This window comes from Colletotrichum acutatum (assembly GCF_030867785.1).
Source record: "Colletotrichum acutatum strain CBS 112980 chromosome Unknown BDZ83scaffold_1, whole genome shotgun sequence".
Lineage (NCBI taxonomy): Eukaryota > Fungi > Ascomycota > Sordariomycetes > Glomerellales > Glomerellaceae > Colletotrichum > Colletotrichum acutatum.
This window is the reverse complement of record NW_026848995.1, coordinates 821,468-844,104: the sequence shown is the minus strand read 5'-3', so window position 1 is coordinate 844,104 and position 22,637 is coordinate 821,468. Positions and strand designations below refer to the sequence as shown.

Here is a 22,637-nt window from a genome sequence, read left to right as displayed (position 1 = left end):
GATGAAATTGGCTTTGACAAGACTTGATGGCTGAGAACTTTTGAGACTCGACTCCCTCGCTTTGTCTAGCATTTCTCCCAATGGCTGTCGGAGTCTCGTCATTATTAAGCAGCCACCCAGCTTCGAGAGCTTTTTGAGTCCTGAATTGTTCTGGTTTACATCACTGCAAGCCCCATCGCGCTAAAGTCCGAGCAAGGGTCCGCACACCAACGAAGCTCGTCCCATGGCGACGCGATCCAACGCCATGTCACGCGTTTTTGGTGTTCACGCTTCAACTTCAGTTCATTAGAAGCCTGTCAACGTAGAAATCATCAACGACTCGGGGTATTATTTTCTTCATCTTCTCCGACCTTTACCACCAATCCTGCCCTTTCGAGAGGTCATCTTGTCCTCAACGACTTCGCTGTCCGGTATCTCGCCGTCCGCACCCGGACTCCTTCTCCGCATGGTACCGGTAGATACCGCAACGAACTCTTCCTCGCTATCGCTCTCTCCGAGGTCGAAGAGTATCGGCATACGGAATGCTCCAGCATCGCTAATGTGCCCATTGATGGCCGTCGAAGTAACGACGTCCACTTCCTCATCCTCCGCGTCTAAGCGTCTCTTTTGCAGCTCCTCCTGACCGTATATGTCGAATTCGTCTTCCAGTTCCTCGTATTCCTGGTTCTCTTCCACCTGCGCAAAGTCGGGCGCAAGTCTGGACCACTTCTGCTCGGGTATGACGGACCAAATGTATATTCTTCCCGTCTCAAGGCCGCACGTTGCGATGAAGGGTCGATCCGGGTGCCATTCTACAACACCTTGCTCTTCCTTGGGACCGTCCAAGATTCTGATCAGGCCTGTGCTGCCCATGCCTCTGTCCCAGACATATATTTCGTGGTTATTGTACGTTGATGCTGCGACGTACTCGGAGGCGGAACTGAATGTGACGTGGTTCCATGACAGCCTGTTAACTTGGTCTGAGAACTTGTGTTCTTCTGTGAAGTGTATCGTATCGAGATCGAGGTCCTCGGCCGCGAGATTAGGAATATGGAAGGTTCTGACAATGCGGTCTTGTGCGTTGATCAGGAGAACCCTCCCCGAGTTGTTCAGGCGTAATGTTGTAATGACACCGCTGCATGGCTTTTCTGAGTATATCGTCTTGCGAGTCTTTGCATCGATGACGTTGATCCACCCCTTGTTGGTTCCCGCCAGGATATGCTCTCCCGTAGAGGTGAATATCGTAACGGTGGTCATCTGTTTGGCGTCGTCTTTCAACTGTTTCTCGGTAGGTTCGCCGTCGATGTCGGGGCGCTTCGGTGCCGAGCTAAGGGGGTATTTGACATCGGTCACGTCTGACACATCGACGAGGATCGGCTGATCCTCAAAAATCGAGGCCACAAACTGGTGACTTGCCAAATTAGCAAACGGTCAGCTTCACGGATGAACGGGCTGTTCAACTCACTGATTGAAGGGATTGAGCTCCGCGATGTATGCCGGAGCCCGGAAACGGACCTCGCGATACCGTTTGCCATCTTTCAAATCCCATAAGACAGCCTTCCATCCCTGGCACGCTGACAGCAGGTATCGACCGCACCTTGACCAACTCAGCGAAGTGATGCTCCTGTGGTGGCCGCGCATCTTCCTCGCTACACCCATTGTTTCAATATCCCAGATGACCACTGTGCCGTCCACCCTACCAGAGGCCAAGAGGTCACCCGATCGATTGAATCGTAGGCATGTCGAATGTCCAGACCGGATAGTGTTCGTGTTGTTGATCGCGTTAATGGCCTCGACCGCGGCGATGGCCTCATTCTCTTCATTACTGAGAAGGAAGTTCATGATCGCGGAAGGCTCAGCTGCTTCCGCAAGCTGGCGATCTAGACGAGCTTTGCGTGCTTTGGATTGAGGGGTATGGTGGTGCAGGTCGCAAGCTTGAGATGGGCTGGATTCGCAGAATAATTATTGGAGCGCAGCCGTGCGCATGCGTCTGCCTTTCTTACGCTTGCAAGGCTGAAGTGCTCCAGGGATCAGGCCCCACAACGTTGCCTGCCACCGGAGTACCTCAGGTATAGGAGTACATACCTCTACAAGCCTGCCTCTGTCATCTTGAGAAGAAATTTCAATAATGAGTGACTTCTTGCTCAATATCGATCGAGATTTACTTGGCTACCGAATCTTTTTCTTTGGCCCGGATTCTGCCTCACAGTTATTCGTTTCTACGAGACAGTAGGCACGATCAAGGGGGAACTAGAGAACAGAGACGTCTGTCGATCGTATTGCTTTGGCTTTCTCTGTTGCAGCATAGTAGAAAGGACTCTTCTATATCTTTTTTTTATATATATAATTAGCAGGAGATTAAAATAGAAAATGAATGACACAGCTTGTCCATGGCGGAACAAATGATGGAAAGGATGAAAGGGAACTGCTGTCTTTCGACATCCCTGATCCTTGCGCCCATCTCAGCTCAGATTTAGACCCCACTGAAGCAGCGGCAGAACTACCCCTCCCCCGCCATCCCGTCTGCTGGGCTGTCTGAAGTTCGTCTCCAACACTGCCCTGCAGTAGACCTCAGATGGTTAGTTCTTCCCCATCTTCACAATGGCGAACTCCAAGTAAGAGTCCACGTCCAGTCTACACCGCCCTATTGAATCGTGATCTGACTGCGTCTCCAGATTTGAATACGTCAAGAGCTTCGAGCAGCCCGACTTTCTCTTGCCAAACACTTGGATCGTTGTCCGCATAGACGGGCGAGGTTTCACCAAGTAAGTCGAGGAAAATCTACCGTCAACGGCATTGCCTTACACCACGTAGACTATGTGCAAAGTATGGCTTTGAAAAGCCCAACGACAAGAGAGCCATCGACCTCATGAACGCCGCTGCCAGGGTCGTCGTCACCGAGCTCCCAGACATCACCATCGCCTACGGTGTCAGCGATGAATACAGCTTCGTGTTTCACAAATCGTGTACCCTTTTCGAAAGAAGGGCCAGGTAAGCGGCCCGTTCTCTCCGGGAGTGACTTGCTGGTTTGCTTCCAGTATTCCAAGCTGCATTAGCTAAAATTGTTTAGCAAGATCTCAAGCACAGTCGTGTCCACGTTCACGGCCAACTACGTGCACTTATGGTCACAGTACTTCCCAGATAGCCCGCTCACCTCGCCTCTGCCGAGCTTTGACGGAAGAGCAGTGTGCTATCCTACTGTGTCAAATTTGAGAGACTACATGAGCTGGCGTCAAGTCGATTGTGAGTGCTCCACGAATGTCGTCATTCGTGCTCTGTGGAGGCTAATCTAGTAAAAGGCCATATCAACAACCTCTACAACACGACATTCTGGGCTCTGATCCAATTAGGCGGTCTAGACAACAGAGAGGCAGAGAAACTCTTGGCGGTGAGATCTCCTTAGTCCAGGCATGCTAATACAAACACAATCTAATCCTTCTCTCAAGGGGACTGTATCCGGGGACAAGAACGAGATCCTCTTCTCGAAATTCAAGATCAACTACAATAACGAACCCGAAATCAACAAGAAAGGCAGTGTAGTCTTCCGAGACGTAAGTCCATTCTCAAATGGCTCATTGACAGGATGCGTGAGACCTAGAACTCCCCTGACTAAGACGATCCTTTTATAGTACGAGCTCGTTGAACCGGGTACGCACAATGCCGCGCAGGCGGCAGATGCGCTCGCGGAGCCTGTTCAACAGAGCAAGACGCAAGCGGAGAAGGACAAGAAGAAGCGCACTAAGGCCCGCGTCGTCATTGAGCATCTCGACATCATCAAGGACGACTTTTGGGACAGAAGGCCGTGGCTGCTTTCTAACAAGCCAGGGAAGACCCCCAAGGAGACTTGAATGCCCTAGATCTCTTGGTGAGAAATCTTGATTCTACTATCGGCTATGTCTAGGAGCCCCTCTAGTCTACACGTTGTGGAAGAGACGTGGATATGGCTGGATCCGCATAGGCGGCAGACTGCTTAGAGAATGGCGAGGGGGTGGCAGGCATGAGATAAAGCTACCCACAGGGAGATATCATATCTGCCTCTATGCCTCCCGACTCTTTATATGGAGATGAGTTATACATCACCTTAGAAGGCCGAGGCCAAATTGTCGCGGATAAGAACATCATGAATTCTGGTTGATAACTAAGCCTTCCAAAATTTGGTCTCTTATCGTCAAAGTGGCAGCCTGTGACTGCAATAGAGCCCCATTTGCTCTGACGTCCAAGCTGGACGGCGTGACCTCTATCTTCTATCTATCAAACAATGCTTTTTGGATATACCTTTGCGCCATATGATAATGTAGTCCCCCCTGTTATTGACAGAATCGCCTGACCACCGCTATAACCCTCGAACGAAGCCGTAAAGCTGGCGGCTGATGCTCATCGACGTCGGCGCCACACAGCCAGCCCCTCGCTCTTCGAAATAGTAGGCACGGCGATGGGGTCTTGTGTACGGCTTGGCGAAGCGTGGCGAGGCATGTCCACGTTTGCCAACTCTTTTCGGCTCAGAACCCCTTCCTCAACTTAGCTCACGACATCAACCGGACACCCCCTTCTTCGCCTTTTCCGCTTTCCTCGCTTCTCTCTTGACCTTCTTCACCTCCCTTCGTGCCCTCTTCTCCTCCTTCAAGACCTTCTTCGCAGCCCGATCAACCCTCCTCGCCTCCCTCGCCGTCTTCCTCGCGGCCTTAGCAGCTTTCCTCGCCCTCCTCTCCTCCTTCGTCTCTCCCTCTTTCCCCTTCCTGTCCACCTTTGTTGTCGTCGTCATATCCTCGATACTCGTACCCCAACTTGTCGGCGCCACAGCACCAGTAACTTCCCTAACCCTCTCCTCCACCTGCCCCTCCTGCTTCATTCTCTCCAACCCCTCAATCGTCCCCTCCAAGAACCCGCCCTTGACAAAACTCGCATACAGCATCCACTTGCCCCCCGACACTTTCTCAATCTGGTTCAGCCGGCCCGCCGTCACCGTCTGCGTCACTTGGCCCGGTTTCGAAGTATCCAACCCTTGCAGCTGCTCGTCAAAGGCGTTCATCCACCATGTGTCGCTAGTAAAGTGCGCTTTCGTGCCCAGACCTTTGGTGTTGTCTTTGCGATTCAGGAGGAGCGGCTTCGCGAGGCCGATGCGGTCGTCTGTCGCGTGGAGGGAGTGGCCGCTTCCGCGCCATCCCTGCGACTGGAGGAGGGCGCGCGCGTCCATCTTTTTTCTTTCTTTCTCTCTCGTCGGTTGTGGGAGTTTGGAGGGGTTGTGTCGTTTGGTCGCTTTCGATGGTAGGTTTTTCGATTTCTTAGGTTCGCAACCGAATGGCGAGAAATGTAAGTAGGAGGATTGATGTCGGTAGGCTCGAAGGTGTCATGAGCGCATGGGGGACGAGTCCATGGCTGAGGATTCGTTGGATTTTGTCTTCGTTGGGCGGCTGCAAATGGAGGGAGGATTGCGACGGGGTACTGGATCAAAAAGTTGGTCGGTGAACCGGAATTTTTCTGTTCTGCCGTTCTTATCTTATCTTATCTTAGCCTCAAGCCAGCCATGGAACCCAGCCCCACCAACATCAATTGTCGACCCAACCGACAGCTGAGCATTTCATGTCATTACCTCGATGACAGGAAACATGGAGCTCTTACTTAGGGAGTAACTGATTCATGTTCCAATTGAAAGTCCCTCTACATGGCTGGGGATTGATCAACGTATTACGCCTTGGTTGCCCCCTCCAAATCTATGGAAACTCTTGCTGGTCGACAAATCTCAAAACACTGGCGCTTGAGAGTTAAGCGATCCAATTGTGTAATACCATTTCGACTTTGAACGTTTCTTCGTTGATGAGGTATCTGAACTAAACACTTTTGTAGCTCTCCCCTCTATGATTGTACAAGCAGATGCCCCATTTTTTGGTGTCCCATATGCATCCCGGAAATGTGAAAAAAATTTACGCCTTAACCTTCTTAGCCGCGGGCTCCGCGGCAGCCTCATCCAAAGCACGCTTCTCAGGCTCGCCAGCAAGCTCTCTCTCCGCCTTCTCGAACTTGGCCTGCTCCTCGGCGGTCAAGTTGGGCAACAGCGGCTTCTCCTCACCCTCCGTAATGTTCAAGTGGAAAGTACGGATGATGGAATCAGCGTCGTCAATGGCAATCGGCCTGACGTCTGCCAGGGCCTTGATCTTCTGAGTGACAACCTTGACCTGAGCATCGGTCATGGTGAGACCAAGCTGCTCCACACGCGACTTGATGGCGTTCCAGCCAGTCAATCTTGATGCGAAGTGGACGTATCTGCTCATACCGAAATCGGCGGGGTTGATAATTTCTGCACATGAGTTAGTCACGTCCTCAGTTACGAAACAGTCTCAATAAACATACCGTATGTGCTGGGGTTGTTAAGGATGGCCTTGGCGTGGATACCGGCCTTGTGGGTGAAGGCACAGAAACCAGTGATGTAGTTGTTGAAGGGTATGTTGATCTCGACGGCCTCGGCGACGAGGTCCTCAAGCTCCTTAAGCTTGTGCAGCTTGTACTTGGACTTGGTGTAGTCGGGGGCGGCGACGATCATGCGAGCCATCAGACCACCGAGGGGGGTGATACCGTTGCGCTCACCGATACCGATGACGGAGGTGTCAACTTGAAGTAGAATGTCAGTGTGTGCGCAGTACGAAGCCGTCAATTATTGAACTCACTGTGGGTGGCACCGGCCTCGAGCGCGCAGTAGGCGTTGGCAATGGCGCATCCAGTATCGTTGTGGAACTGTTCAGGTGTAAATATTAGGTATGCGCCATACTCGCTCGATCCAAAGATGACTTACGTGAGTCTCGATATCGCAGCTGACGACACCTCTCAGGGTGCGGACAAGGTCGTATACTTGTCTGGGGCTGGCGCAGCCGACGGTGTCGGCAATACCAACTCTGTGAACACCAACCTTGTCGACGGCGCTGTAGACGGAGAGAAGGTCGACGAGGTCGGAACGGAAGGAGTCCTCGGACGAGAAACGGATCTCGAGGCCCTTGGACTTGACGAACTGGATAACCTCGATGGCGGTGTTGATGATGTAGGTCATGTCCTTGCCGTGGGAGTGCTCGCGGAGGTATGAAGAGGTGCCAATGACGACATCAACACCGTCAACACCGGTCTCGACGGCGAGGCGGGCATCGTCCATCTGCGCATTGTTAGTCCTTGCCTGGTTTAGGCGTGCGGACGCAGGAAAGTTCTTACGTGGCAGCGGACGTGAGTCAGGATCTTGGACTTGAGGCCGAGCTTGCAGATGGCCTCGCAATCCTTGCGGGACTGCTCAGAGGCAGCAGGCGAGGTAAGTTCGATGTAGTCGACACCAAAGTCGTCGAGGGCCTTGGCGATCTTGATCTTGGTCTCGGTGTCGAAAAAGGCGTTGGCGAACTGCTCGCCCTCTCTCAGGGTGGACTCGACTATACGTCACAGGTCAGTGGGGGTGACTCAAAAAGAAGCCTGTTTGGCAGAACACACTAATCTTGTATCGGTCAACGTTGCTGAGGAAGTCGCCGACCGGCTGGTACGGGTTGCTGTGCTTCTGCTTGGTCTATATTGTCGAGGTCAGAACAGTTCGTCACCGGTACCGCGGAAGCGATTTTCGGAGGCGATTGATGGTTCTTACAGGAATGGCAGTGAAGCCGGGGTGGTCTAGACGCAATAAAGTCAGTCATCATCAATTGACAACAGTATAACGTGCAAGAGGCTGCGACACTTACCAGCCTTGTTGGTGCCGTTGGCAGCGCCATTGCCGTTTGCATGGCCATTGGTGCCATTGGCGTGGCCATTGGAGGCCGGGACGTCAGGAGTAGGGCACATCTTGTATGTTCATGCACCGTATGTCGTATAGTAGAGTGAATCGTTCGAGGATAACTAGGTCGAAGCTCGGGATGATGGTTGAATTTATAGAAGGGGTTTTTGAGAAAGTTGAGTCACAGTTCAAAGGAAGACTGGGAAGATGGACAGTAGGCCAAGAGTATATGTAAGGAAAAACTGGAAGTAAAAAAAAAATAGCACCGGGCGAGGCGAGGCGGTACGCAACAAGGTGTGGATTGGGCGGGATGGCCAGTGATGACCGAGGACGGCGTTCGCTGTTCCCAAGGTCAGCCAGTCAATGAGCGGGAAAAAAGAATTTTTCCCACTCTTTAGCCCCGCTCATGGCACATCCCCGACCGCGCTGCAGCACTGTGCCATTGACTCTTAATCAACATTTTCCAAGGGCCGGTCGTTACGTCTATCCTGTCTGTACCCCGCTAGATGCCACCTGAAGTGGGCTGCATTTGACCTCTCTTATTGGAGGAATACCTCTCCACACCTCTCGTAGGCCAATCAGCCCCCCGTTATCGGAAGATCGATATCCCACTTGGAGGTACACGCTAAGCCTCACGCGGTAATTCCACATGCTGCAGCTTGCCTGGGTTCATGGTCCGTGTCCGTTTCTGTGCCATCCTCCCGCGCAGTCCTGCCACCTGCTGATGGATCATGGTCCTGCATCAATAATGGCCCTGCGTGAAAAGACACCGCCTTTCGTTCTCCTCGTCGGATCCTGCCCAAGATGATGTCTCTGCAGCCATTGTTGGCTGATTTGTGAGCGGCGAGAGGGGGACTGGCCTACCCGTTGACAGGGTTCCTGGGAGCTGCAAGGTCAGCTACCTGGGCGGAGCGCCGACCTCCTGCAGCAATGCAAAGGGCAGAGTTGCCTTGTCGCAATGGTGCCGTCGGAGATCATGACCTGACCGGACTGCCCTTGAGAACCTCAATTAACTCTTTCCCCGGGAACTCCAACGGCGCTAAGCATCAAAGGCAACAACTGGGACGAAGTTTGACAGAGTTGGCTCCGGCTGCGCGGTCCTCCTCGTGGGTTCAAGAGCAGCACGCTCTTGAGCCGAGCGTGCCTCGCGCCAACCAGCTACCACGCATTAAACATCAGACCAATTGCCGCCAGCCCGGACTGTACTAGTGATGCAACTTGCCGTGCTTAATTGGAACCCCAGCCGGGTGTCTCTTCAGGAAACAATGATGATGTGAGGGACTGCCCATCTTCGTGCTCGTTGAACAAATCGAACAAACAATGAAAAACGAGGGGATTAGCTAGGTCCTCGAGGTCGTCGTCTCGGACCCAGGTACCGCGAGGCCATAATATGGTTAGGTCGCTTTGTCGGATCCTCCGACGGGCCCCCGTCCGCATTACCGACGTCCTCCAAGACATCATCTGGCTGCCGGTTGCTGGGTGCTGGGGTAGATGCTGCTCCAGTTTTCCCACAAGGGTCCACACTTCAATAACGGATCCCCAGACGACGTCATGCAAGTATGACTCCTAGAGTCCTTGCGATATTCGTGGGATTGGATAGGTATAGTAGGTATTTCAAATTATTTGATCTACTGTCTCCGCAAGCTCATATCCAAGTGACATCTGCTGCATTATCCCTGCGAAAGAACAAACGTATTTACAGTGAGTCACTACGGATTTGCAGCCGCGCCTTGACTAGATCTCATGAGCCAGAGAAACCTGCCTGTCTGGTGTTTCGGTGCTTGTCCTCAACGTGAATCAATTCCTCATTGCATCCCGTCTCAACGAATCGAGACATTTGAGCTAGGCTCACAGATCAAAGGCAACTCAGCGATCAAGAAATCAGTCATTCATGCCTCGGTTTTACTACATTTGGGCATACAACTTGGCGTGTATATATAAGCTCATTTCCTATCTAATGATAGCAATTTACTCTACAATGGCGGTTGTAATGGCGATACTATGGCGGCTACAAAGCCATTCCAAGCCCAGAACCGAGAAAGAGTACCCAGACGGATCCGAGGCGCGAAAAGCGCACAAGTACATCCCAGAAAGTGAAATCCACGAGAACCAGAAAACCCCTATCGCCCCAGCAAGTGCTTAGATATCCACCAAGAACATGTCGCCGCTTGAGGCAAAATGGATATGGTTCCATAGGAAGGCACGGCTTGGCTATCAAATAGACCAGACATACTCACCATCCGGGTCGCCCTCCAGCGCCGGTCTCTTGGGCTGAGGACCAGCGTTTCTCTCACGCTGCCTAATGGCCATCATCTCAGTGGTCGAGTAGTAGCCCATGTAACCGTAGTCCTCTCGAGTCACCGCCACGTACTTTCGTGCGTAATGCTGGCTCTCAAGATCTCCCAAAGTCTGGGCTTCTTGCTTGATAACCTTGCCCACCTGGTTGTTGACGGCCGCGTTCTGAGCATCCTGAATAGGCATCCGAGCACCCTCCTGTTTGACTTTCATCTCGGAACGCTGCTGAGAACGATATGGGGATTGCTGGTACTGAAGATGCACTTGAGACTGGAAATGCTCTCGAGCCTGCCGGCCATTCTCCCAGACAATCCGCGCCTGCTGAAGTTGCAGTCGCATGGTTTCGCCTGGCAATCCGGAGTTGACAAGGCGAAGTTGCTGCGGTAAATGACCAAAGAATCCATCGGCAGCTTGCGCACCCGGGGACTGTTGTGTTGCATGTGGGGACTGGCTAAAGCCCGCGTTTGGCTGAGTATTGTGACGTAAGAATGCCGACTTGGGGGTTGTGTAGGGTTCCTGTCTCACGCGAGTCTCTGCAGTATGAGCCTCTCTAGTCGGTGTTGACACTATGTATGCCTGGGAGGCGGCATGATCCACGGGCCGAGGAGCTCTGGAAGACCGGGGCTGCACCGAGTCACTCAGAAGGGGCAGATGCTCTGCCTCTTCAGACATCAGCCTCTGTAAGCGGGGAAATATATGAGATCCATCCTGAGGCGAAGCAGCTGGATAATCGTTGTTTCCATAGTTAGGAGTCGTAGCCGGAGTTGTCACCGGAGTCATCGCTGCAGGCGATTGAGCGGTAGGCACATGCGGCGACAAGTCATCGTCTTCAGGCCAACTTGGGATGGGCGGGTAAAAGGTGGTCAATCCTTCGTTTGTGATGTACTCCCGAAACCTGAGTGGGTTCGCCACGGAAGCAGCTGTCGCGTCTCTAAGTTCAGCTTGATCCCAGACGTCTCGCAAGGTGGTTGGAGGCAGTAGAGTAGGAGCGGGAACACCCTCATGCGCCTGACGATTCTCATAACGCACTTGGTCGATAGGCTGAACGTCCGCCTCGTTTCCGTAGATGTGTTGGACGCCAGAATAGCTGTCAGACGAAACAGCTTGACTAGTAGTGTCGGAAGACTCCTAGTTCCGGGGCACGTTGGCAAGCAGTGTCATTGTCTCCACCTCGAAATCGGCTCCATTCGGCAGCTTTTGTCCCTTAGGCAGAGCAGCCGCGACGGAGACGTCAATTTCATTGACCATTCCAGCCTGGAGCTGAACGTCAAAGACTCTAGCGTTGACGGGAAGCACCTGGCCCTGAATGGGATGAGATTGCTGTACAGTAGATCGGTTGACCTGCACCCACAATCGCCACTGACGTCCTTCCTTCTCGAGGAACATGGGCAAAGTCGCGATGACCTGGAGTCTCAGCTGGGTGGCAGGGACATGGACGGTCACAGACTGTTTGCACTCTCTATCGAGGGGGTTTAAGCTCATGTTGAAGCGACTTCCGATATTGATCATCGGATGAGCCTGAATAGTCAGATTGGTGATGAGTGCATCGGCAGCGCCTGAGAGCTTGGTTAGTGATATAGTCATTTTCATCTCTCTCGCACTGTACGTACTCTTGCCAGGCGCACGGAACTGCTGATCCCACAGAGGCTTCGGAGGCGGCTGTGGGTTGGCATTCGCCTGCGGCTGAGGCTGCACGATTCCAATGGGTTGGAACGTGGCGCTGGATAGGTTTGCTGTCTGGCCCGCAGGCGGCGGGACAGCAGAAGGCGTGCTGGGTTGACCGGGCGTCACTGCAGGAGAAGGTCGTGCTGCGTCCTCGCGCTTGATATTGTTCGCAACAGAGGGACTCGGGGATGCGGCCGATGTGCTTCGGAGTCTGTCCATCGCAGCGGAAGCAGCTGGTAGTCCACCCTGGCGAGCAGTACCATTGCCAAGTGGCGCTTGATCACTGACGGTGGCTCCGGCTGCCTGGGGGACTGTGGGTGCGGGCGAGTCCGCGGATTCACTCTTGCCCCCAACATGGATGGTAATCTTCTTGGATGTGGAAGGCTGCTCAGTAGCTGACTGCTGGACCTTAAGCTTGATCTTGGGCTGCGAAGGCTCTGGCACAGCTGTCTTGGCCTTTTTGATTTCGTCGGCGAAGAATTCCTGCACCCTTGTCAGAAGTTGATCTCATGACTAGTCGTCAAGGTGAGACATACCTGAAGTTCTCGTGCCAGTTCATAGATTTCGCTTCCCTCTTCGTTGTAGTACTTGGCGTTATCCCAGAGCAAGCTGGCTGTTTCTTCGAACGCCGCCCAAGTCTTGTAGTCGCTAATGCCGGTGGCCTCGTTGCGCCCATGAATGCCCTTCGTGGCCTTCTGAAGCTTTCTAAGCGACATGGGATCCTTCACGACTCTGTAATAGTCTTTCAAGGCCCGCGGAGGAAGGTTGACGAAGGGTTCAAAGTAAGCCTCGTCCTCGCTAGACGGCGTATTAGCATGATCCACAGCAATCAAGAGAAAAGGTCACTTACCCGGCTTCTTTCTTGCGAATCATTTCCTCCACAATCTTCTCTTGAGCTGCCTGGAAGTTGAGGCCCTTGTACGAGACGCCCTCGTAATCATAGTCGGGGCGACTAGGCGTGGCAGTTCGAGCATTTGATTTGCGAGATGTCACGGCCCTAGACGATGACGATCTACCCGGTCCTCTGCGGCGGATAAGAATAGTCGGCTTGGAGTTCTGGCTTCCCTCGTCATCGTCCTCCTCGCCCTCCGCATCGTCATCTTCTTCTCCGGCCTCTTCGTCTGCTTCAGCTTCTTCTCCTTCCTCCTCATCTTCCTCAGCATCTTCCTGTTCCTCGGGGGATTCTGCGGCACCCTGCGGCTTCTCAATGTCGTCGTCTTCGGCTTCATCCACGCGATGGGCAGGCAGAGCGGTCGGGATCGCGGTATAGCCGCCTCTAGCATAAGCTGGGTTGGTCTTGGTCATGAAGTTGCTCAGAGCTTTGCGAACTCTCTCGGCGTCGTCGAATTGGGGAGTGCTCCTCGTGTAGTAATCCTTCGCGTTGGAGACCATGCGCTTGAAATAGCTCTCGAGTTCGGTGAGAGTCGAGAAATCGCCATTCTTGAGCTTTCTTTCGATTATCGAAAGCGAAATCGGCATCCTTGTTTTCTTGTAGTATTCGGCGTTGCCCTCTCTCGGCATCAGCTTCTCGAAATAGACTGCGACCTTGCGACCACTAGAAGAGTTACAAGATTAGCACACGCCACTGCGCTTAATCTGCAGATGACACCACTGCAATCAAAGTCCAAGACACATCGAGCCGACGTGGAAATCGACTTGAACTATGCCAGGGCTGAGACGAGTAGGTAGGTAGACTTACTTCTTGTCTTGAGTCCGACGGATCTGCTCGAGGAAGAATAGGCCATGTTCGGTGGTCGACTCGACCGTCTCCCCCTTGCTGAGGTCATATTTCTGCGAGGGAGGAAGAATTGTTAGCTATTTTGTTCAAGAGCCGTAGTGTCTAGGAGTTGAGAGGAGAGATTGCGCTGAGAGGGTCTGAAAAGGTCGGGAGATGGCCGAAAATGGGCACGATGTAGGGAGGTGCAAGCCGAAGGATGCCCAGGCCAATATCATTTGTTCCGGTACCAATGGATTGCAAGTCAGATTCCTCGTGAAGCCCTGTGAAGGGCGACACAAGCAGGTAACGCTTCCGTCGACAGGTGAGGGGGGCGTTTGGGGGTATGAAGAACGATGGGAGCTCACCTCAGTCAGTCTCTGGCGCTTTGCAGCGCGTTCGTCAGCTTCATTCGCGCCATTGACGGCGGATGATCTCCGCTTGTTGTCCATCAAAAAGGTGAGGACAATGGTCGCGGACGCATGCGCTCTTTGCTGAGGAAGTAAGAAAGAGCTGTTTGCTGTATTGTGCCTGCAATGGGTGACAGCAGGTGGCAGCCTTTGTGTGAGTGAGGTGGTGGTGATGCTGCAATTGCGACTGGATTGCAGAGACGCGTCGGGTTGGGGATGGAGACGGAGCGGGTAAGGAAGGCAGGTTCGGGGCAAGGTTGTTGGCAGACAGGGCTGTAGACGGGTGCTAAGGTAAGGTACGTAGCGCAGACTGTATTATGGAAGGTACCTAGGCAGGTCCCCGGAAGTGATGCAGCTCTCCCCAGGTTTTTTTTTCTTCCTCGGGTTGAGATGGGGGTAGCTAGAGATCTGAGATACCGAAAAAGCCTAGGCACTTGAAGTGGGATTTTTCCCCCTCTGGCGCGATGAGCTTTCGCGCGAAGGTGCAGGTGGCAGGTGGTGAATAGGTAAGTCTCTCAAGGTTGGGGATGCTAGGGGGATTTCCTCTGGGATTTCCTCTGGGATTTCGGAACGGTGGTATTGGCCTTTTGCGCTGGCCACTGAACAGTAGGAGCAGCCAGAAGGAGAAGGTACGATTACGAGGTATCTCCCTCGGCGACTTCCTGGCACCTTACGCCTCAGGAATCCAGTACAAGGTACGTGGGTGCCTTTTTCTCAAGGCGAGTTTCCCACACCAGCAAAAACGAATTGACGGGCTGGTGGTGCTACTGCCAGGTGGCAGGAATAGAATGGGTCCCGTCTACGCCGTTGAGAACTCGTAGCAAAAAGTTTCACCGCCCTTGACGTGGACTGTGCTTGGGTATTCTCAAATGGAAGTATCTGGTGAGTGGAGGGGAACTCTCCAGATTGCAGTGAAATCAGCTGAAGCTGGACTGCATGTACAGCAGCACAGCATGCCGAATACTTTTATAGATTTAGATGTCTTCCAGGCTATGTAAGGCACGTTAGAATGCAGAACCACAGCACTTGGATACTTATTCCAGACCAGGCCAGACCGGGCCTGGAGCGGAAGTTGCCGGCAAAAACGCCTCGGACCCTGGGGGCCAGTAGATGATGGCAGCGCTGGGGTTCAAAGTACCTCAGTGAAATCCAATCCGACTTTTGTTTACTGCTCCGTATCTTTGCCCACTCTTTGAATAATAACCCCTCGATGCTGCGCGCGCCAGCCTCCCTCGAACATCATATTCCTGACCTCGAGCTCCCTCGTTACTTCCCATCTCCTCATTCGAGTCAGTGGTGCAGCTGAACCGTTGTTTCAGTGCCAATTCCTGCCTACCCCGCCTGCATCGTTGTTTACCTTTTTTTTTTTTCTCTTCCTCCCCTTCTTCTTCCCCTCCGACTTGGCTTTGTGTGTGTGGTCGCCTGACCTGCCGGAAGAACTGGATCTTTCGCGCCCTCAGACTCCTCTCCTGCGCCCGACAGCATATCGTCAGTTTCCGACAGCTTCGCCCGTCACTTGACCCCTTCGTCCCTCGCAAACGAGCTACCCCGCCGATCGCGTCCGCGGTTACGTGCCGAGACTCGACGCCACTCTCGATCCCACAGACGCACACCCCCATCACAAGACAGACAAACCGCTTCCGCCATGGATATCGACATGAGCCGTCGTAACAAGGTCCCGCGGGCTTTGTCCGATTCAGAGAGGGCCCGTTTGGACGAGTTCATCGATTCTATTCACTACTCTGCACGGTAGGTTATCGTATTGTTTCTCATACTACCGCATTTCCATTGACCGTGGACTAACTTACTTGCCTTTTCCCTTCTAGATACTCTGACAGCGAGTACGAGTACCGGCATGTGCAGCTGCCCAAAGCCATGCTCAAGGCCATTCCTAAAGATTACCATGACTCTTCCCATGGAACACTGAAGCTGCTCTGGGAAGAGGAATGGCGAGCGCTCGGCATCACTCAGGTATGCCCCGCGGCCCCCATGAGGCCTCTCTGCGACGCGCAACAGAAGGCTAATGTTAGGAACACAGAGTTTGGGTTGGGAACACTACGAGGTCCACGAGCCTGAGCCGCACATTCTACTCTTCAAGTTGGTATACCCCTCAATCCGATCTGTTGTGCGTATTACTCACGCCGATCAAAATAGGCGCCCACTCAATTACCAGCCTCCCCAGTGAGAACGGCATAGCGAGAAACGTCTCGTTACCCTGCAATCGCAGTACACATTCCAGCTCCCCGCCCAGCAGACTTCTGCTTGGGCGATGCTCTCAACGACACGAATGACGGCCAATGATGATGGAACTTTTCTCTTTAGATATTCAGGAGAAGAGGTTGAGAGATAATGATACCTCGTCCTTGCAGACCACGGCACATGGTATAAAGACGGCGCAGACCACTATGGTTATTGCATTTTCTTTAAGGTGGTTTGAGTCATTGGGGATCTGTCGGTGTTGGGTTGTTTGCTGCATGTCTTGGAAGTTGAGAAATGGTCTCGTCTGATGAAGGGTCTATTGTCCAGCATCACGGCCATCGTCTATGGCACGCTGCCGCTGCTGTAGCGGACACCCAGTCTCGCCAATCGATGAGACGAAGCTCATCATGGACGAGTGCATGATTCGTCTGGAAGAACAAGGGGCGGCGTGTCGGTTGTGTAGATGGTCGCTGTTGGCTAGTACCTGCATAGCTGGACCAACGACAGTAATGAACAGAGCTCAGGAACCAGGAGATAGATACTTGAAGCTAATGCAGTGTTACAAGATGCAAATAGCCTCCAAAGAGCATGGGGCCTGTGGGTGGTAATCTCACAGGCATGCATGCGATATGAGATTCGACCACCTGTATTTTGAGACATAACAAGATGTAGTCGAGGCACGCGCATGGGCTTGGGTAAATAACATACGGATCACGACTAGGGGAATGATGGCACCACTACACTACGATGATTAGTCGACATTTTTGGCCTCCTAGATCTTGAGCAGTGCTGCATGAGGCTTTCGGATCTACGAGTGCTACCTGATGTGCGGTAGGGTGCTGTTGAACGTCACTCTGTCAATGCGAGAGACGAAGAACGAAAGCATTTTAGTGCTTTTCAGGCATCCATGAAAGTGATATCAGTCGGTCGACACGTGCAAAGTTGCAGGGAATGGGCGGAGGCCAGGCGTATGACAGAAGCTCCGTGGTCTGCAATCGGCAAGTCGGCGGGATGCACCAAGCCGGAACGAGCTGAATGGCGGCGGCGGCATCCGAGAGACGAGCTGGAACGGCGGCAACTTATTTTGGCGCCAGAGTGGTCCCAATTGGCTCCTACATCTGCTGATTTTCCACCCCAAAGAAGGACACCTTTCAACCAGGCCCTGGAGGCTGGAGGTACCCGACACCACTGAATACCGGACCACCCTCGCTTTCTCAAATTAGCGTTTGCTGCCCCGTAAGAGTTAAGACAGCATGCCGGCATCAGGAACTTTGGAGTGAGGTTTAAGGTACGGGGAGCTGGAGTGCGAGGCCCAGACATACCAGGATACTTTGATATTAGTAGCAGGTCCAAGTGGTCGCATTTCGGGATCAGCCAATCCTCGCCAGATAAAGTAACACGATAATTACCTCGAGGTACGGATACTTTGGGGGACCCCTCAGCTGCATATTAATCAGCTCGGGGGGTGCCATTGCTACTTCCACGTTTGCCTTCCTGCCATAATCGCATACAGTTGAGGACAGATTCGCATGACTCTGTAGCCTGCCAGCTTCCTTTGACAGGAAATGTCTAAAAAGGCCCGAAAGTCCCGTTCTTCCAGAACATCCCACTTTACACTAACTCTGTCCTCTCTGCCCTGCTTACATCACCTTCTTTAATTCCTCTATTTCAGTTGCTCCTATCGAGCCAGAAGGAGAAGAAAAAAGCTCGAGGCCCCAGCTCGTCACAATTGGTGGGAGACAAAGACGACGCCACTTCTGCCACTTGCATCTCCGGTCTAAGACTTGAGACAAGAAACTGGATCGCCCCCCATTTTACCTTTCAATTAACCTCCAACGTCCTCGGCCGTTTCTCCGAAACGAACCTCACCCAACCTAAGTTGACCCTGCTTGAACGCTGCAGCATTTCCATCGCAGCGTACCCAAGCCTCGGATCTGCGCTGCAGGAGCCCGGACACTCGCAACGTTTCAGCCGAACCTTTGGAAACTTGTCAACTTCACCAACGATCTCCGTTAGAGTTGCGCAAGCAATTCACAAGCTGGCAACCGTCTGTTCTTGCTTTGCAGCTGCATATTAAACCCTCCGATCCGCCACCCGTACCGCGAAGCTGGAAGCTTCGTTCGATCACCATGAAGTCTGCCAGCAGACTATTCTTCCTCTCTGTCTTTGCACTCTGGGGTTCTCCAGTTCAATGCGAGAGCGCCCAAGATGATTGTGCGGTATGCCGCCCTTTTTTTTCTCCTTCTCTTCCTCTCGAGGGCCTACGTCACCGCCGCAGTATCCGAGTACCGAATCTCTCTCTCTAACTCGTCGTACCAGATCTCCCCAAAGGCCATTGTTTCCGACGCATGCGCCTCCTACTCTACCCTCGATAAACTGAATACTAAGGTCAAACCCCTAGTCGACGACCTGACGAGATCGACCGACTTCTTCTCACACTACCGACTGAACCTTTTCCACAAGAAGTGCCCTTTCTGGAACGATGAAAATGGCATGTGCGGCAACATTGCCTGCGCCGTAGAGACGCTCGACAATGAGGAGGACATCCCTGAAGTCTGGAGGGCGAGTGAGCTCGGAAAGTTGGAAGGCCCGCTGGCGAAACACCCGCCCCGAAAAGTGCAACACGAGCGCCCCGAGCGGCCGCTACAAGGAAAATTAGGCCTGGAGGTCGGCGAGAGCTGCGTGGTGGAATATGACGACGAGTGCGACGAGCGAGACTACTGCGTCCCCGAAGATGAGAGCGCGAGCTCCAAGGGTGACTACGTGAGCCTCCTCCGCAACCCCGAACGATTCACTGGATACGCTGGCATGGGCGCCGCGCAAGTCTGGGACGCCATCTACCGCGAGAACTGCTTCCAGAAGAGCTCTTTCCCGCACTCGGCATCCCTAGGACAGTCGCAGATCCCCCACAAGGGCCCCGCGGCACAGGACTTCCGTCAGGTTCTCGAGGCAGTCGGGCGCCAGCAGGCCCTGGATCAGATGCGCGAGACGCAGCCTAACGCTCCGTTTGCAGCTCAGACTGGCCTAGAGGCCGGCGACGAGTGCTTGGAGAAGCGCGTCTTCTATCGTGTCATCTCCGGCATGCACGCGAGCATCAGCACCCACCTCTGCTGGGATTTCCTCAACCAGACCACGGGTGAATGGCAGCCCAATGTGGCATGCTACCGCGGTCGCCTTCACACCCACCCTGAGCGAATTAGCAACCTCTACTTCAACTACGCCCTCGTCACCCGCGCCGTCGCCAAGCTTGGTCCCTACCTCCAGGGCCGCGACTACACCTTCTGTTCGGGCGACATCGACCAGGATGCCGCGACGCGATCAAAGGTCCTCGAGGTCACTGAAGGAGCGGCCAGCGTGCCTCAGATCTTTGACGAGAGCCTCATGTTTAAGAACGGTGAGGGCCCGTCGCTGAAGGAGGACTTCCGCAACCGTTTCCGCAATGTCAGCCGTGTCATGGACTGCGTCGGCTGCGACAAGTGCCGCCTCTGGGGCAAGCTGCAGACCAATGGCTACGGAACCGCACTCAAGGTCCTCTTCGAGTTCGACAATGCTAGCGAGGATATTCCCGTCCTCAAGCGCACCGAGCTGGTGGCCCTGTTCAACACGTACGCCCGGATCAGCAGCTCTCTCGCGGCCATTAACAAATTCCGCGCGATGGTTGATTCCGAGGAGGCCCTCGCCGCTGCTGCGGCAGCTAAGGCTTCCAGCCCGATTCCCGACCGGGCCAAGAAGCCGCACAACGTGGTGACTTCACCAGACGCCGAGCCCAAAAAGGTCGATCCCGAGGAGGATTACGGCGAGGACGAGCCTGTAGAGGAAGACACCCTGGCGGACATGTTTGACGAAGAGTTTGGCCGCATTTACAAGGCCTTCAAGTTTGTAATACGCCGGTGGGTTCAGGCTCCCAAGACTATGTAAGTTTGAACACATCACCACAGACCGAAAACTTTGGGGGAAAGAAGACTAACAACTGTCAAACAGCTTCAATGTTGTTCTTTTCGAGATACTGCGATTCTACCAGTACTTTGTCGGCCTGCCCCTCACACCTAGAACCTGGCACTTTGAGCGCCCGATCGTAGACGAGTTGTAGATTGGTCAGTCGCTCATTGTTTAGTTTTGGCTGTTGAACATCTTAGCATGGCATATCATTTAAAGTACTTTGCATGGCCGGGCGCGGGCAAATGGCGTTTCTTGATTCTTATTTTTACGGAGCTAGAATGCTCCTTAGACTAGGTAGTACCGTGACCTGTCTGTATATACACATCGATGCCAGCACCCCAAAAATCGGCTTCCGTTTCTTGGTATCATACAAATGTTTCTGAATGCCTTACTACTGATACACGCCGTCCTCAGTGATGCTGTTCCTTCTCTTTTGGGACGAGTTACTCAAAGGGATGTGAGTGACAACGTTGCCAATCTTGGCCTTGACACCCGAAACATCAATCTGCCACTTTCGAATGTCACGGAACTGCGGCGTCTTCAGTAGGCCGTAGGTCCGCAAACACGCGTCTTCTTCGGGGAGCCCAAACGTCCATCCGATGCTCACATGGAACGCATCGTCAACTAGCTCAGTCGCGTGGGCTTGGTACAAGGGCGGATGGTCGAAACGGACGGCGACTACGTTGCATTTGTTGAGCAGGGTGCGGAGCTGCGGGTTACTGCCGGTGGTGGTGTCACTTTGCGATGAGGCGGCTGGGCATGCTACGCGGAGTACGAGAAAGGCCCGATCCGAATCTGGTGATTTGAAGAAGCCTAGGCCACGAGGCGATAGACTGAACTTGCCGGTGGTGGAAGACAAAGAAGACGTCAAGGAGGAGAGGAAGGCGTCTTTTTGAGTCGTGGTCAGGGACAGAGGCCGCGAGAGCGAGATGTGGAGTGGCAGGGGGGCGTTGAGGTCCGAAGTTAGAAGCGAGGTCAGCTCCCGTGTGCCAAGCAAAGGAGTGATTTCGTCCAGCAGAGCAGTGAGGAGAGAATGCTGGTCCGCAGAGGGATGCCCTACATGCAGAGATTAGTCGGTAATATCTCAAGTGGGTGTGGCAGCGAGAGAATGGAATGGGTGAGACTCACACTCAACGTATACGTGAGAAGGCCAGTTGCCGACAATATGGGGAATGGTCCTCTTTCGGCCCTGGTGCAGGGCTGGGTTGTCGGCAGTGGCATTTCGGACCGTAGAAGCGTACAGGTCATGGAACTCGGCCGGAAGGGGCGGAAGCGTCAGTGTGCCGCCATTGTTCTCCTTCGTGGTCGACGAGGCGGGAGGGTTGTGCAGCGTTCTTTTTTGGCCACCGGCGCCGGCGCCAGGTGCAGGGCCGGCTGGCACGGAGCCGTGGGTATCTTCTCTGCGCCGCTTGGCCGGAGGTGACCCGGCCTCTGAAGCTGAGTCAGATGACGAGTAGTCCACAAGAGCCATTGTCGGGACCGACAAGAAGAAGACCGGAGAGAAGATCCCTTGGATGCGTGTTTCGGCGTCAGTGACGAGGTAATTGAGCCAATAGGCGTTGAGCAAGCCCGGTGCTCTAGATCTAACACCTCGTCGCCTGAAAGCGTCTAATGGTGGTTGGAAAAGGTGGTAATACAGGACGGAGGCAGTTGGTGCCCGTAGGTGGAAGAGGATGAAGCGGGCACCGGCCGCAGCGGTTTGCCTGTTTTGAGAAGCACCATGCGGCCGAAGCTTTGTTGCAAGATCTCGATCGAGGTGCGCCCAGGCACGCAACGCAGAGCAGCGCCTTTCCACTCACGGGCGCCAGACATCCGGGCTACAGAAAGGCTTTCCTTGCCTCACAATATGTTCACGAGTTCGGGATGTTCTTTTAGCATAGTGTCTGGCAAGACTTTGATCGCGAGTCTACCACTGCCATAAGTTCGGCATAAGGTTGTGCAAATGAGAGCCCCATTGCTCGATGTTTCTCTTGGCCTGTAAAGAAATGCCGACGACCATAATTTCAAGCTCATTGCTTTTAGTTGCTGGCGGTGAAGGCCGTTCCCGGTTGGGCGACGTGTTCCCTCAAGGTGTCGCGGGCAAGCATTGCCCTGACAAGAGGGGCGATGGGACGTGGACCGGACCCTTCCCGTATGACCCCGTTATGCGGCCTGGGTATGCCGCGAGTCCCTTGTGTGATGAGTGCTGACAGAGTGGAAGCAGCGGAGGCGGATGGAGCGTACGTGGACGCTTCGGCCACGGAGGCTCCGTTATATCACCGTCCCTTTGTTCAAATTAGTTGCCGGTGTCGGTGCCGTTTAGGTCCAAATGTCCGCGCATTCCGATTCTATTTTTGCGCAGCACTATCCATTCTATCCATTAGTTTTTGAACACGCGACTGTCACATCAGCCCTGCAACAGTTACGGGATACCAGTAAGCTAAAGGCTACATGGTGTACAGAGTACGGAGTAGAAGCTAGGTAGATTGGCGGAAAGGTGAAGTGGGATGTTGCGGTTGCCGATCCCCTGACTAGAGGATTTTTTACTTTGCCAATGGCATGACGTAGGGCTCAGTAACCAATGCGATGTCCGACTAGACGTCGTTCAAGGGTCCGCGTGTCCCGTTATCGGGTGCCTGTGGCTGAGCTAAGTCAATTTAGCGGGCAAATGTTTCGTTTCTTCTCGTGTCTTGCCCTACCTATTCGTGCTCCTCGAGGATGC

At 53.5% G+C, this 22,637-nt stretch overlaps 9 protein-coding genes across 9 annotated transcripts; 3 read left to right on the top strand and 6 right to left on the bottom strand.

Annotated features, from left to right (window-relative positions):
- Window positions 1-336: 336 nt before the first annotated feature.
- Window positions 337-1,821, bottom strand: BDZ83DRAFT_714859 (WD domain-containing protein; the record flags this gene model as incomplete). Its single annotated transcript, XM_060511677.1, has 2 exons — window positions 337-1,390; window positions 1,445-1,821. The coding sequence occupies 2 exons, from the start codon at window positions 1,819-1,821 to the stop codon at window positions 337-339; spliced, it is 1,431 nt and encodes a 476-aa protein (XP_060371948.1).
- Window positions 1,822-2,382: 561 nt separating this feature from the next.
- BDZ83DRAFT_597124 (tRNAHis guanylyltransferase) lies at window positions 2,383-4,118 on the top strand. The gene is made up of 7 exons (XM_060506885.1): window positions 2,383-2,594; window positions 2,655-2,744; window positions 2,794-2,970; window positions 3,050-3,222; window positions 3,279-3,367; window positions 3,426-3,530; window positions 3,609-4,118. The coding sequence occupies exons 1-7, from the start codon at window positions 2,581-2,583 to the stop codon at window positions 3,825-3,827; spliced, it is 867 nt and encodes a 288-aa protein (XP_060371947.1). The 5' UTR covers window positions 2,383-2,580; the 3' UTR covers window positions 3,828-4,118.
- Window positions 4,119-4,216: 98 nt separating this feature from the next.
- BDZ83DRAFT_645851 (uncharacterized protein) lies at window positions 4,217-5,173 on the bottom strand (the record flags this gene model as incomplete). Its single annotated transcript, XM_060509891.1, has 2 exons — window positions 4,217-4,254; window positions 4,759-5,173. The coding sequence occupies 2 exons, from the start codon at window positions 5,171-5,173 to the stop codon at window positions 4,217-4,219; spliced, it is 453 nt and encodes a 150-aa protein (XP_060371946.1).
- Window positions 5,174-5,322: 149 nt separating this feature from the next.
- BDZ83DRAFT_8986 (uncharacterized protein) lies at window positions 5,323-6,661 on the bottom strand. Its single transcript, XM_060515987.1, has 4 exons — window positions 6,642-6,661; window positions 6,328-6,585; window positions 5,905-6,274; window positions 5,323-5,475 (listed from the first exon to the last, which is right to left on the bottom strand). The coding sequence occupies exons 2-4, from the start codon at window positions 6,524-6,526 to the stop codon at window positions 5,472-5,474; spliced, it is 573 nt and encodes a 190-aa protein (XP_060371945.1). The 5' UTR covers window positions 6,527-6,585; window positions 6,642-6,661; the 3' UTR covers window positions 5,323-5,471.
- On the bottom strand, window positions 6,563-7,975 carry BDZ83DRAFT_597111 (homocitrate synthase). Its single transcript, XM_060506884.1, has 6 exons — window positions 7,683-7,975; window positions 7,589-7,614; window positions 7,441-7,513; window positions 7,174-7,382; window positions 6,767-7,117; window positions 6,563-6,708 (listed from the first exon to the last, which is right to left on the bottom strand). Exons 1-6 carry the CDS (start codon window positions 7,780-7,782, stop codon window positions 6,625-6,627), a joined length of 843 nt encoding a protein of 280 aa, XP_060371944.1. The 5' UTR covers window positions 7,783-7,975; the 3' UTR covers window positions 6,563-6,624.
- A 3,162-nt stretch (window positions 7,976-11,137) lies between these two features.
- BDZ83DRAFT_564503 (Bromodomain-containing protein) lies at window positions 11,138-13,840 on the bottom strand (the record flags this gene model as incomplete). The annotated part of the gene is made up of 6 exons (XM_060503646.1): window positions 11,138-11,565; window positions 11,620-12,157; window positions 12,211-12,472; window positions 12,525-13,229; window positions 13,374-13,465; window positions 13,757-13,840. The coding sequence occupies 6 exons, from the start codon at window positions 13,838-13,840 to the stop codon at window positions 11,138-11,140; spliced, it is 2,109 nt and encodes a 702-aa protein (XP_060371943.1).
- Window positions 13,841-15,443: 1,603 nt separating this feature from the next.
- On the top strand, window positions 15,444-15,983 carry BDZ83DRAFT_746288 (cyclin-dependent kinase regulatory subunit; the record flags this gene model as incomplete). Its single annotated transcript, XM_060513245.1, has 4 exons — window positions 15,444-15,547; window positions 15,625-15,769; window positions 15,837-15,895; window positions 15,953-15,983. 4 exons carry the CDS (start codon window positions 15,444-15,446, stop codon window positions 15,981-15,983), a joined length of 339 nt encoding a protein of 112 aa, XP_060371942.1.
- A 2,143-nt stretch (window positions 15,984-18,126) lies between these two features.
- On the top strand, window positions 18,127-20,087 carry BDZ83DRAFT_564308 (endoplasmic reticulum Oxidoreductin 1; the record flags this gene model as incomplete). Its single annotated transcript, XM_060503627.1, has 3 exons — window positions 18,127-18,216; window positions 18,317-19,911; window positions 19,979-20,087. The coding sequence occupies 3 exons, from the start codon at window positions 18,127-18,129 to the stop codon at window positions 20,085-20,087; spliced, it is 1,794 nt and encodes a 597-aa protein (XP_060371941.1).
- Window positions 20,088-20,327: 240 nt separating this feature from the next.
- On the bottom strand, window positions 20,328-21,407 carry BDZ83DRAFT_564035 (uncharacterized protein; the record flags this gene model as incomplete). The annotated part of the gene is made up of 2 exons (XM_060503602.1): window positions 20,328-20,992; window positions 21,065-21,407. The coding sequence occupies 2 exons, from the start codon at window positions 21,405-21,407 to the stop codon at window positions 20,328-20,330; spliced, it is 1,008 nt and encodes a 335-aa protein (XP_060371940.1).
- Window positions 21,408-22,637: the final 1,230 nt, after the last annotated feature.

Excerpts from the sequence above, each read along its gene's own strand:
- BDZ83DRAFT_597124 (XM_060506885.1), top strand. Across the intron at positions 2,745-2,793 it reads GACGGGCGAGGTTTCACCAA|ACTATGTGCAAAGTATGGCT; the intron begins GTAAGTCGAGGA and ends TACACCACGTAG. Across the intron at positions 3,531-3,608 it reads GCAGTGTAGTCTTCCGAGAC|TACGAGCTCGTTGAACCGGG; the intron begins GTAAGTCCATTC and ends ATCCTTTTATAG.
- BDZ83DRAFT_8986 (XM_060515987.1), bottom strand. The coding sequence starts at position 6,526 with ATGGCTCGCATGATCGTCGCCGCCCCCGACTACACCAAGTCCAAGTAC. Across the intron at positions 6,275-6,327 it reads TAACAACCCCAGCACATACG|AAATTATCAACCCCGCCGAT; the intron begins GTATGTTTATTG and ends ACTCATGTGCAG.
- BDZ83DRAFT_597111 (XM_060506884.1), bottom strand. The coding sequence starts at position 7,782 with ATGTGCCCTACTCCTGACGTCCCGGCCTCCAATGGCCACGCCAATGGC. Across the intron at positions 7,615-7,682 it reads CAACGGCACCAACAAGGCTG|ACCACCCCGGCTTCACTGCC; the intron begins GTAAGTGTCGCA and ends TATTGCGTCTAG. Across the intron at positions 6,709-6,766 it reads GCTGCGATATCGAGACTCAC|TTCCACAACGATACTGGATG; the intron begins GTAAGTCATCTT and ends ACACCTGAACAG.